Raw genomic sequence first — 12,919 nt, forward strand, 5'->3', positions numbered from 1 at the left:
CACCAGCACCCGCGGCGCGGGCCCGCCTGCCGCACTGCAGCCCGCCGGGCGGCCGGGGCCCTCCGACGCGTTGTTCCCGTTCTGGTTCCACTCCCAGGGCCCCCCGGAGGCACGGAGGTGCTTCACCGGCAGCTCGGGCGTGGACTCGGGGGTGGGCAGGCAGGCGAGGTCCGGTGGGGGTCCGCCGTCAGGCGGAGGCAGGAAGGTGGTGTAGAGCTGGGGCGTTTGCGCAGCATCTCCATCCTTGGGCGGAGGCGGGGGCTCAGGACCGCCACCGTGCAGCCGGGCCAGACTGCGGAGGGAGAGAGGGCGCGGCAGCCCCGGGCTCTCGATATCCTTGCTCCGACGGCGACGCGCTCGGCGACAAGCACAGGACACCAAGAAGCCGGAGACTGAGGCGCCCAGGGCGAAGGCCGCCGCCACGCAGGCCAGGAGGAGTGGGATGGGGATGGAGCGGGAGGCTGAAGCTGGGGAAAGGTCCCTGCGCACGCCTGCCGGCCAAGAAGGAGGGAGGCGGCTCAGCTTTAGGTGCACGGAAGGGACACAGGTGGGGCCAACCACAAGTTCTCATGCTGCTGCTCAGCTTCGCTCCAGTCAGTCTCAGGAGTCGTTTTCCCGGGATCCCTAAACACACAGGCTAGAGCACGGGTCTGGGGTAGCCCCTGCAGCCATGCCAGGCACATCTGCCATCCTGCCTGTGCAGGACACTGGCTGGGATGTCCAGCTGTGGTGAAGGGCGGTTCCAAACAGGTGTTAGTGGTTATCAAACACCAATCAGCACCCGGCTTAGAATTCTCAGCCTCAACAGGTCCACACTGCACTCGGTCCCTCCCAGGCAACCCCCTTACCCTGCGTGTGAGCTCCAAGAGTGGAAGACTGGGGCCCTGGGTGGGCATCACTGGGGGAACTGGGGGTCTCAAGGGAAGGGCCAGGACCCAGATGCACTGGTAACAGAGACCAGGTCAGTGAGACCAGTGAGACTTCCGCTCTCCGCCCCTGACACCACCAAGCCCCTCCCCTTTGGAACACAAGTCCAGAATTCCAGTGTCTCTTCTGGCTGTTCAGGATGCTGGCCTGCCTATAGCCCAGACAGATTTGGTTGTGTGGGCTACGCAAGGAAAAAGGGAACTGAGGCCCGAAGACTCACCATAAGCAGAATCCCCAGGGCCAGACTGACTCCCAGTAGCTCCATCTATGAGACAGTGAGAATGAGGGAAAGGTGGTAGAAGCAACTGGAACAGATGCCGAGAAAGACAGATGCCCAAGCCCAAGATGCTGGTGGCCGGCAGAGAATACGCAGCTGTGGCTGCAGCTGGCCCTCGTGGTTACCTTGGCAGTCACCGTGCTCCGTGGATTCCTGGTTCCCAGTCACATCCACATCAGTCCTAAAAGGAAAGGGAGGTGGCTCACTGTGGCTCTTCGCTTTGCCCCTCTCCTCACGAGTCCCAGGGGCTCCTCACTTACCCACCAGGTCCCCTGATGCTCACACAGCCTCTCAGTCGATGCCACCCACAGTATGGGTCCTGAGAAGCCAGACAGCTCCTAAGGGAAACTGAGCTGAGTGAGGCGGGCACCCCCCACTTACACAGTCCATTCCATTGCCTTACAGGACACTCCCAGCCCCACACTCCACCCATCCACCCACCCCAGTCTGCTCCAGACCCCAGCTGCTGCCACCTTCAGACTCCCCAGCGTACCCCAACTTCACTATCCCCATTTCCTTGCCACCCTCAAGACTTGGGGATTTTTCTGTGCTCCTACCCGCCCAGGAAGCATAGCCAGGCGCATCTGCCCTTAGGCTCCTCACCTCTGACATGCCCCATGCCGGGCACAGCGGCTGAGAGGGAGGTAGACGATACATCCAGGAAAGGCCACAAAGAGCCTGTGACCCTCGGTGTCCAGCTCCAGCCCTATGATCCGCCGTGAAGCTTGGGCTGAGCGCTTCCCACTGCACCTAATAGGAATGGGGTCTGGGTGAGAAGAGACAGGAGGAGAAGTGCCCAGAAGACCTGGGCTCACCCTATGGAAGCACCCTCCCCAGCCCAGTAGAGCTCTCTCACCAAACCCTTTCCCTACCTCAAGGCCTCTGATTCTGCCAAGCCAGCACTGGAGTGCCCAACCTATTCCCCCATCCCACCTCTGCCCCACAAAGAACTCACCGGGCAGGGCTGTAGGCATCAATCTCTTCCAGTATGATAGGCTCAGGTCGCAGAGACTGTCCCCCTGGAGGTAGCACCTTCAGCACTGTCCCGTCATTGGAGCCAAGAAACAAGACTGTAGTATTTCTGTGCGGCCCAGCCACGCCATCCACAGCTACCTGGGTCAGCAGAGCCCTGCAGCAACAGGCTTCAGGTGAGGAGATCATAGCCAGGAAAGCTGGCCCGAATGCCTGCTCCTCACTCTTGCTCCTTCACAAGCCCCACCCCCACGCCAATGGGGTTTATCTCTGGCTACCTGCTGGTGAGAGTGAGGAGAGGCTGGTGGGTCGCAGGTGGCACAGCGGGATCCAGAAGTGGGTGAGCCTTGATGAAGAGCAGGACAGCATCAGGTAGGTCTTGAGAGGAGGAGAACGAGGCAGCTCCACCCACACCTGCACAGGACCCTGGCCTGGTGGGCACATGGGAAGGGGCAGCCTTAGGGCAGAGAACGGGGTTAATGAAGCTATGTGCCCCCCCACTCTCAAACGTGGTTGGTAACCGTCACTGCCCTGCAAACACACCCTGCGGCACCTGCTCCCTTCCCGGCTGCAGCTCCTTAGTCCAACCCAGTGCTAGGCCTGTCCTGGCCACAGTGACCTGAGTCCTCCTCACAGCTGAATATTAAGAACGAGCATTGCTTCTGCCCCATCAGAGTCACCTCTATCCCGGGTACCTGGGTGAGGGGACTCTGTCCTCAGAAACAGGAGTCCAGGCCCCATCCAGACTCCTCTGCTCCTTGAACTTGCCCTCAAACCCACGCTCAATGTCATCCAGGTAGAAGGCGCATACTGCAGACCCAGGAATGCTGAGGGAGCCAGAAAAGATTCAAGGTGTTAACAGGGGCCAAACTGCTCCTGCAGGTAAGCTGTGGGCTGCCCTTTGTGCGCCATGCTGAGAGGCAGAGACGGGTGGGCAGGACAGTCACAGGGGACAGCAGATTGGCCTTGCTTGGAGCTTCCTCCTCAGGAGGCATCAAAAGCGAGTGTGAACGTTGGTGGGGTGGAGAACTAGATCACACAGCCTAGTACCCACCTGTTAGTCTGAGTAGTGAAGACCCCAAAGAGAGCAGAGCGGCCATGCAGGTTCACAGGCCCCGTTAAGGCCTGTAAGACGTCAAAGTAGAAGGTAGAGTCCCCAGGGACAGAGCAGTTGAGCCTCAGCTTAAGGAAGGAAGTCCAGTGGCGGTCCAAGGCCCTAGGTGAGCCGCCCATGTCGCGTTTACACACCCTGGCTACCCGAGAAAACTGCACCTGAGGAAAGATTGAGGAAAGCCACACGGCAGCTGCTGTGAGGTGAGGGCTCCAGGAGGCAAAGCAAGGTCAGTTCGGGAGAGAATGGCCAGATGTCATAGATGAGAGAGCTGAAGTCTGCAGAGGGCATGGGGAGGGGTCAGATCCAAGGAATCTGTTATGGAGATTAGAGCCAAGAACCATTCTTAGGGCCCAGACCCCTGGTCCCCTGCTTACCCTCCCCAGCCGGGACTCCTCTACAGCGACCTCTCGGAAGAAGAAGTAGACGTGGTCTCTGTGCTCCACAGCATAGACAAAGTGTGGCTCTACGGTGACAGGAAAGGGTGTCCATACCTGCTCAGAAACTCATGCTGCACCGGCTTCCTACCCATCCGCAAACACACTGCTACTGCCCCGCACAGGCCTGGTGCCCCCTCAGCCCGGCCCGGCAGTCTGACCCCAGGAAGACTGACCTCGCAACCACTTGGAGTCATACTTGGCAGAACGGAGTGGGGGCTGCGATCCCAGGCTTCTGTAAACTACAGCATCACTGGCCTGGAAATCCGCTGCTGTGGCCGAGTACAAACTGCCCTCTGGAGGGGTGGGGGTCAGGGGAAGCTCAGGGCCTGCAGCTTGTCTCTTACTGGTGCCCACACAGTGACTCAGGCCCTTCCCCAGGCCCCTACCGCCCTCCACTCAAAGGACATGAGGGAAAGACCAAGTTGGGAGAGGAACGCCTTCCAGCCACATGCCCAGGTGCACACCTGCAAAGATGGCCACATTTGACTGGGTGGCATCAAAGGGGCATCGAGCTTGTCCACTCAGCTCCTCACCTTCCTGTTGCAGCGAAGTTATCTGGGGGCAGAGGAGACAGGTTCCTAGAACCTTGGGGTCTCAGACGTGTGGCCCCACAGCCCACTCCTCCGCACCTCTTCCCTGGCCCCTTCCACACTCTCGCATTCCAAGCATGCCAGTCCCACCCCCAGATGCCCATCTCTTCCCAGCAAACTGATTGCTTATTCTGGACTCTCCTCCCAGCCCTCTTCCTTTGTACCCCATAGCTGCGGCACATGGGGCTGAATGAGTTTGTTCCACAGGCAAGGAGCCTCTGCGAGTCCCAGGGAACAAGAACACGGATGTAGTTGTAGCATTCGTCCTAGAGAACCCAAAATTCAAGGTTAGTGACAAGGCTGGAATTGAAGTTAGGGGCCACAGGAAGTGAGGCAGTAGCCGTCAGGCTTGAGCCGGTCATGGCAATGCGGCTAGAGTCTCAGGCTGTTTGCTGGCCCTTTAGCCTCTACCAAGTTCTCTGGTCTCTGAACCTCCTTGCCTTCCCTCCCTCCGACCCCGCTCCACTCCTCACCGTGAGCTTTCCCCGAACAGCACAGTTCTCCACGTCCTGGCTCCTCCATGTCAGAAACTGAAGAGAGAAAACGAGGGGAAGTCATGGGGCAACCAGGACCCCTCCTCACACATCATGACTCCTTCTTAGACGCTTTTCTCACCCATAAGACCCCCAATACACCTTTCCCAGCTTCGTCTCCCTGCCTGCACCTCCTCGCATACAGCCCCTCACCTTGTTGGGCACCAGCCCCTCCCCTTCTTCTTGGGCTTGAAGATCGAAGGAGAAAACGTGATCCCTGAAGGGTAGGTAAGGAGGGGTCAGAGCTGAGCCGAGGCACCCTGCCTGCCTGAGCGCCTCAGTCCCCTGCTTACCCATGTTCACCTGCTCAGGGCCAAGCCACACAAAGTTCCTGCTCCCTAGCCTCCCCCTTCCTCCACGCCTTGTTCTCTGAGTCCAAGCATGTCCATGTCCCATGGCTTGTGCACCTGCATGTGTCCCCTGCAAGATGCTGCAGTGGCCATGCAGGTCCCATGTCTGCCCAGGAGCATGCATGTCTGCCCCACAACTGTGCCGCGGCCATTTTACCGGGCAGCCACAAGCAAGGTCCGGTTCAAGGTCAGGAATCGCTGAAAGTCCAGCCCGAGTTCTGCAGCCACAGCATCCTCCTCCAGGCCCCGGAACCAGGATAATGGAGAAGAACCTAGAGGATGACAGCGGAGATAACACTCACTTTCCTACTCCCTTTCCTGCCGGGGAAACCCAGCCGTGAACAGAGCAGGAGAGAAGAGAGTCCCCAAATCTACATCTAAAAACAATGCCAGAAGCTACCTGTAGTGGTGCAGACCAGCAATGGGGAGGCTGAGGCAGGAGGACCGCTGAGAGTTTAAGGGTAGCCACGGTTACACAGCAAGTACCAGACCAGTATACAAGGCAAGATGCTGGCCCCAAATAAAGAAATAAAATGAAATGAAATGGGGAGGGGGAACAATGAAATGGCTATGAGGGTAAAGATACGTGTAACCAAGCCTGGCTACCTGAGTTCAAATAGTGCAATCAGAGAACGAGTTCCCCAAGTTGACCCTCAGTCTCCACTCATACACCATAGAACGTGCACTCCTCCCAAATAAGTAAATGTTAAAGTCCGGTGGTGGTGGTGCACACCTTTAATCCCAGCACTGGGCAGGCAGATCTATGTGAGTTCAAGGCCAGCCTGGTCTGCAGAGCAAGTTTCAGGACAAGCTCCAAAACCACACAGAGAAACTCTCTCTCTCTCAAAAAAAAAAAACAATTAAATAAATAAATAAAATAAAAACACTAAATCTTTATTGCAAAGCATCTAGAAAATGACTTTATCATTTCACCTTGCTTAATATATTAAGCTATATTAATATGACATATTAATTTATTAACTTCACACTGGCCCAATTCAAGGCTTAGTACATGGAGGGATTTACATGATGACCAGGCAGGCAGCAGGGCATATATGAAGTCTGACTGACACCAGACCACCTCTGTATTAGAAAGTTCCTTTCAAGGGGCTGGAGATGGTTTAGTGGTCAAGAACATACAATGCTCTTCTAGGGTCCAGAGTTCAATTCCCAGCAAGCACACCAACTGGCTCACAAGCACCTTCAGCTCCAACTCCCGGAGACCTACCTCCTCTGACCTCCATGAGATCAAACAACATTCCATCCTGCAGGGGAGCCCCTTACCTGGGGAAATACATAACTAAAAAGATTCAAGAACTCCCTGAAACTGACCAGATTCACTAAGACCCTCCCTGCCAGAATAAACAATAACTCCCTGAAACTGACCAGATTCACTAAGACCCTCCCTGCCAGAATAAACAATAAAAGCTGAGCTACGTGCTGGCTGTGCAGTGTGCTCCAGGTTCCCAGCTTTTCTGAGCTGTCACCCATGCTGGGGTGGGCTTTGGTGATGCAGCTGTCTTTGAGTCATTTCTGCTCCTGTAGCCCTTCACCCATATTCCTGTAAGTGACCCCAGTAAAACTCATTGACTTTGGTAACGACCGTACTTTGGTCTGTCGTGGGCTCCGTATCTGGGGTGAGTTAGACAAGCGTTTTGTCTCCCCAGGAGGAGTTTTGTCACACAACAGTACCTGCACATGCGAATAACTAAAGCATTGGTTCTTCTTGAGTCCTCCCACCAGATTCGTCCCCACGTCACCCTTCAAAGTTCCTCCCTCTTCCCCTCTTCTGACCAACCCCACTGTCCACCTGGTCTGGTCATGGAAGCCACAAGTATGGGTGTTTAGGGGGAAACCAGCCTCAAAGATGATTTGATGTTTTTTGTTGTTGTTGTTGTTTTTTTTTTTTCGAGACAGGGTTTCTCTGTGGCTTTGGAGCCTGTCCTGGAACTAGCTCTGTAGACCAGGCTGGTCTCGAACTCACAGAGATCCGCCTGCCTCTGCCTCCCGAGTGCTGGGATTAAAGGCGTGCGCCACCATCGCCCGGCTTGATGATTTGATGTTAACAGTGTGCTGAGAACCCGTGTGATGTAGTCTGTTATTTTTGTTTGTTTGTTTACTTTGTTTTTTTTTTTGAGACGGTTTCTCTGTGTGGCCCTGGCTGTCCTGAAACTCACTCTGTAGACCAAACTAGCCTTGAACTCACAGAGATGCACCTGCCTCTGCCTTGCAAATACTAGAATTAAAGGCATGCACCACCACTGCCCAACTCAAGTTTGCTAGTGTTCTTTTTTTTTTCCCCAAGACAGAGTTTCTCAGTAGCTTTAGAGCCTGTCCTGGAACTTGTAGACCAGGCTGGCCTCGAACTCACAGAGATCCACCTGCCTCTGCCTCCTGAGTGTTGGGATTAAAGGTGTGCGCCACTACCACCCAGCCGTGTTTACTATTATTCTTCTCTATATCCCAACAATCATTCCAATAACTCAACTAAAATTACTCTAAATCCAACATGTAGAACACAGACCCCAAACAGGTAAAGATTCTTCTCAGAAAAACTGGGTTTACAGTTTCTGTCATGGTGAGACCTGGCTCACTAGTGGGTAGCGAGGAAAGTAAAAACTGGGAACCACTGACCTGGCCCAGGACTTCACGCTGTAGCTAAGAATAACACACAAATATAAAGTGTTTAATTCGGGCCAGACGGTGTCTCAGGGCTACACCTCGTTAGTGCTGAATCGGTTACCTCAGTCAATCTCTAAATAACTCCGTGAGGTAGCGCACTATGATTATCTTCCTTTTACGGACGTGGAAACTAAGGCAAAGAAAGGTTAGAGAAAGAACCTAGGTCACACAGCTAGTGAGCACCTGAGTAGGGAGTCAAACCTGCTCCGGTTTGGTCTGGCTCAGACCTTCCATTCCTCCTAGGCTCCTTTGCCTGATGGAGACAGTCTTGCCAAGTAATCCTGGCTGACCTGGAACTCTCTACCTAGTTTAGGCTGTCCTCAAACTTGTTACAATCTTCCTCCCTCAAGCTCCCAAGCGCTGGGACTGTAAGCCTGCACCTCACTCAGCTAGGGTCATGTTTTTTTTTAGCCACACAGCAACACCACCTCTGAATGAGGAAGCAAAACCCAGGGATGAGACCAGCTCACTCCCCTTCGCTTGGCCATTCTCTTCCCTTCCTACACCTTACCTCCCACACGGGGGTCTCATCTTCTACCCACCCCTCCGGAGTGTCAAGTGGTTGAAGTACTCACCTTGCAGGTCAGACGTCACCAGAGGGATGGGGTCCTGGGGAAAGGCAGCCTGGGCATGAGGGAGTGACAGCCACAACAGCAGCAGCAGGGGCATGGGGTGGGGGGCACGGGGCATCCTGTGTGGGGCAGCTTAAGCCCCAGGGGGTACCCCCTCACCCATACGCTGGCTCTGGAAGGGGAGACAGAAAAGTGGGGGAAGGGACTAAGTTCTCTCTAGCCTTGTTGCAGGCAGACTCCTCCCCAGGTCTATCCCCAGAAGACCCTGTGGGGTGGGGCAAAGAACCATCTCTGCCTCGCTCCCAGCTGTCCCTGTCACTCAAGGCCTTTCCCTCTCCAACTGGCCCAAACTGGCTGGTGTGGAGCCTGCCGGTGTGACCCCAGGTAAGGACAGAACAGATCTGCTGCCCCTCCCAGCCTTTCTTCCTCTCTCCTGCCTGGGTCTGGGACATTCGGTAGGTGACAGCTCCCGGCCCCCGTTGTGCTAACCCCTTCTCGGCTATAATTAGACCCTGATGCCTTAGAATTCTAAATAGTGACTCTTTGGCACGAGGAGGAGGAAGAGGGCACCAAGTCTGCTCTCCCCTCCCCTCCCAGACCCCCACAGCACCCTGGGAGTAATGCAGGCACTGAGCCCAGGCAGAGGCGGCTGTGCAGCAGCCATGGGCCTGTCTAGGACTGAGAAAGAACAGAAGGAGAGGGACAAACAGCCTGGGGGTCACTGACCTCGCCTAAGCTCATACTTAAGGGGCCATTCCCACTGCTGAGGAAGAAGCTGGGGAGGAAGGGAGTGGGGTGTTCGTGGAGGGGCTGTCTTAGCCAAAAATGAATCTGCATGAAAGCCAGATCAGAGGCTAAATTTAGCTCTGGCTGCAGCTGTCTCCTCGACCACTGTGCCCCCTCCCAGCCTGGAGCCCCCTGTTGCCTCCCGGGCTCCTAAGAACCAATGCACGTTCTTTCTCAGTGAGGGGAGAAGAGCAGACCCACCCCCTCTGCAGAGCGAAGGACAGAAAGGACGGGTGAGGAGAAATGGCTGAACGTGCCCCGCTTTCCCCTTCTTCCCTCATCAGGCTGCCTCTGAAATTGAAATATAAATAATTCAATGACAGGCAATTGTAGCCCAAAGTCCAAGAAAAGATGACCGTGGCGAAGGGAGCGGTGAGACGGGTCTCCTTCCAACCCCAGCCCACCCCAGCCAGCTGACCCTGCCTGGGCCCACTGGAGGTGGCGCACACAAGCCTCCTGCCTTCCCATCACACTGAAGCGAGGGGCTGAAGAGGCTCCAGTAGTCAAGTCAGGGAGCTGGGAGCCCTTTCTTTTGGGACTGACAATAAGCCTTAGTGGTCCATTCCAAGTCTTCTAAAGGAGAAACTCTGGGCTCACAAACCTTCTTCCATCTCCCCAACAATGCCACTCAAAGCCAGGACCCAAGTGTCCACCCAAGCCCAATCAAGCGTCACTGGTGGGGAGGCTGACGTCAGGTGGGGCCCCAAGAGAGCTGGAGAAGGGACAAGGTATGACCTCCCCCCTTTCCCCAGAGGCAGAGCAGTTAGCTAGCTAAGGACCCCTCCACTGAAAGACCAGATCCTCCTCCCTCCTCCAACCCATGTTTCCGGTTGCTGGTACTCCCTAGAGAAGAGAAAGGGACACAGCTTGTCTTCTATGCTCTCCTACCTGCCCCCCCTCAAGTTGCCCTGGGCAACTGCTATCTTCACCCTGGAAACAACTTTGGTCTCTGGCAAGTAGGGAAAACATCTAGACCCTCGTCCTGGGCCTCCATGGAGTTTGCTTCTATCCCCTGCTCTCCTCTCCTTACCTGGGGTGGTGGGTCCTGTGGGGGATGAAGGGGGATTGGAGCCCTCTGATCTAGAGAAGAAGGGACAAAAGAAGGGGGGAAAATCACATCTCCCTTACACATCCTATAAAAGTAAATGTGCGAATTTGTGAAAAAGCTGTTGAAGCCAGTGTGGGGGAGATGCTATTGGGGGACCATTTTGTTTGGTCACAAATGAGGACGGCTTTGCACCGGAAGATACGAGGGTAGCATTTGGCCTTTAGCCAGAAACTCCTAGAACTGCAGGGCCAGTCTTGGGAAAAGGTTGTCTGGGAGTTGTGGGGCTGATGGCCACTCCCATGTTAAAACCTTCAGAATCCAAGAGCCTCCCTGCAAAAGCGCCCTAGCTAGGGACAATAGAGGCTAATTTGCATCTAATTTGCATGCTCTTCATTTTCAGGCAAAAGGCTCTGATAGCAAGTACCTTCATCCCCTTCCTTCCTCGGAGAGCAAACCGTGCCTAGCTCCCACCTAACCTCTCTCACTAAGGACCCACACACTCGCTCACTTTAAGCTGGGTTAGTCCAGCCTCTAAAAACACTTGGTTGGCCTTTTCCTTGGCCCACTAGACTCAAGGATGATACATCTTTAAGAGGGCTTCCCATAGCTGTTTAGGGGAGCAACATCTGGGTGGCTCCCATCCAATCCCTGGCCTGGGGACAGGCGTGCTGTGACCTGGAGAAATCCCAAGGAGAGACCTGGCCACTCTTTCCCCTTTCGGGTCCTCCCCTTGATTGAAAGATGAGACATGCCCCCTTTTTTCCCCTTAGCCAGACAGCCACCTCTGGGGAGTGGCCGAGGTCATAGCCGGTGTCTAGAGGAGCTAGGGAAGGGATTGAGAGGCCGGCCGGGGACAATAGCAGGAAACCATAGGCATGGTCGCCCGCCCCAGCCCACCTTCCTCACGAGGCTCTGGGGTATGCTGAGCCTCAAAACCTTTTCACCCTACCCTTCCTCTCAGTTCCAGGCTTTGTACCTACCCTCCCTCCGATCCACCCCCCAATGTGGATAAACCAGGTGTCCGGAGCTTCGCGAGCGCTTAGCGTGAGGTGGGCCTAGGGCCAGGGGCTCGACGTGTCTCCACCTCACTGGATCCGGGGCTCCGAGGAGGGGCGGGTAGCAACGTCTGGACCGGGACCGGGTCCCAGAGCCACGTTAGCGGGAGGAGGGGCTGGAGGGGCCTGCAGGCGCAGACCGAGTGGGGATGGATTTGGGGTTGGGGGACGGAGGCGGGTCTCCCAGACTAAGGAAACAGGGCCAGAGGCTGGGAACCGCCGAGGGCGGGCCCTAGGCCTGCGCGGAGCTGGTAGGTGAGCTAGGATGCTGTCGCCAGGCCCGCTCTCCTCCGTGGGAGACCAGTCTAACAAAGCCCCGGGAGGAGTGAGGTGAAGCGTGGAGGTGGGCGCGGGGACTGATGCTTCTCCGTGGCCCCACTCCTGGACTCTTTGCCCAAGCTGACCCCTCCCCCTGGGAGTGCTCAGACTCCAGCCTGCACAAGGACGAAGAAGCAACCCTGACACCAAAGTCCAGAACGACTTGTCCCCTTTCCTATTCCTGCAGGTCTACTTCTCCACAGGTCCCGGAGCCTCAGTTTCCCGCGGGAGAGGCAAGATGCTGGGCTTTTCACCCTCCGCTTCATGCGCGCCTCAGAAAAAGAAAATATCCCCTTTCGCGACCCCCCAGTCTAGAGGGGCGGGACTGCTACCAGTCGGAAAAGAAGCTTACACCCTGCACCCAGCAGAGCATCTAGGCTCGGCCACGGTCCCCTCCTCCTCCAAGCACCCTAAGTCCGCTGACCCTTTCTCTGTCAGGCGCAAGGCACGCTGAACACACTCGGGTCTCCGTGACACTCAGAAGCTTGACCCCCTTTTGCGGCGCTTCTGCCCCTCCCTGCAGCTACATCCCTACCCCAGGGTACTTGCTCGGAGATCAGGGTCAGCGAGATCCAGGGAGCTGCAGGCAACCCCCAGCTCCGCGCCGCACAGAGTTCGCAATCCGTGTTTGGGGTTCGGGCGAGATGCGACGAGCGTCCCGTCTGGATGGTGCTTGGGTTTAGGCTCCAGGGCGCTGTCGGGTTACGAGAGTCCTGGGTCCGAGTGGGAGCCCCTACTCCCGCCGCAGATCCGCGGAGGAAAACAATGCGACCGCCCGGAGCTCTGGGCTCGGCCCCAGCCGCCCCGCCCGCCTCCTGGACGGACCCACCTCCGGCCCGCCTCTCGGTCCCTGCGACCAATAGGATGCTCATCGGCGGGCTAGACACCGCCTTCCCGCCACCTCTCCACCAATAGTAATACAGGGGGAGGGGCGCTGAGCGCACGGTCCACCCATAGCCAAGCGGAGAGGGTGAGCTGGAGACCAGATGGAAAGACCCACGGACAGTGGCTGAGACGCCGGCACGAGACACACAGATGGAGACAGACTGACAGAGACGAGTTCCTGGGCAGAAGTGTCCCAGAAAGTCAGGAGGACAATCTGAGAAGAGAGACAGGAAACCAGGGGGCCTCAGCTGGGCTGGGCTGTCAGAGCCTGCGCGATCCTCTCTCACTTCCAGCAGCTACTTAGGCGACCCTGCTCCCTAGGGAGTCTCCCGCCTTAGTCTCTCCGCGTTTCTCCTGGCTAAGCTTCTGCCTG

General features: G+C 56.4%; 1 protein-coding gene across 2 annotated transcripts; it reads right to left on the reverse strand.

Annotated features, from left to right (window-relative positions):
* Positions 1-408: 408 nt before the first annotated feature.
* On the reverse strand, positions 409-12,427 carry Sema6c (semaphorin 6C). Of its 2 annotated transcripts, XM_026784116.1 has the most exons (20): positions 12,197-12,427; positions 10,271-10,320; positions 9,442-9,531; positions 8,458-8,626; positions 5,358-5,472; positions 5,004-5,067; positions 4,791-4,847; positions 4,482-4,583; positions 4,192-4,282; positions 3,901-4,020; positions 3,665-3,753; positions 3,231-3,448; positions 2,872-3,003; positions 2,455-2,607; positions 2,160-2,333; positions 1,808-1,954; positions 1,465-1,542; positions 1,330-1,385; positions 1,148-1,192; positions 409-944 (listed from the first exon to the last, which is right to left on the reverse strand). In XM_026784116.1, exons 4-20 carry the CDS (start codon positions 8,570-8,572, stop codon positions 802-804), a joined length of 1,899 nt encoding a protein of 632 aa, XP_026639917.1. In that variant the 5' UTR covers positions 8,573-8,626; positions 9,442-9,531; positions 10,271-10,320; positions 12,197-12,427; the 3' UTR covers positions 409-801. The 2 variants fall into 2 exon arrangements, with proteins under 2 accessions (XP_026639917.1, XP_026639918.1); XM_026784117.1 differs by lacking the exons at positions 409-944; positions 1,148-1,192 and having other exon boundaries at positions 1,465-1,523.
* Between the last annotated feature and the right edge of the window lie 492 nt (positions 12,428-12,919).

Source organism: Microtus ochrogaster, chromosome 21 (genome assembly GCF_000317375.1).
Source record: "Microtus ochrogaster isolate Prairie Vole_2 chromosome 21, MicOch1.0, whole genome shotgun sequence".
In the NCBI taxonomy this organism is placed as follows: Eukaryota; Metazoa; Chordata; class Mammalia; order Rodentia; family Cricetidae; genus Microtus; species Microtus ochrogaster.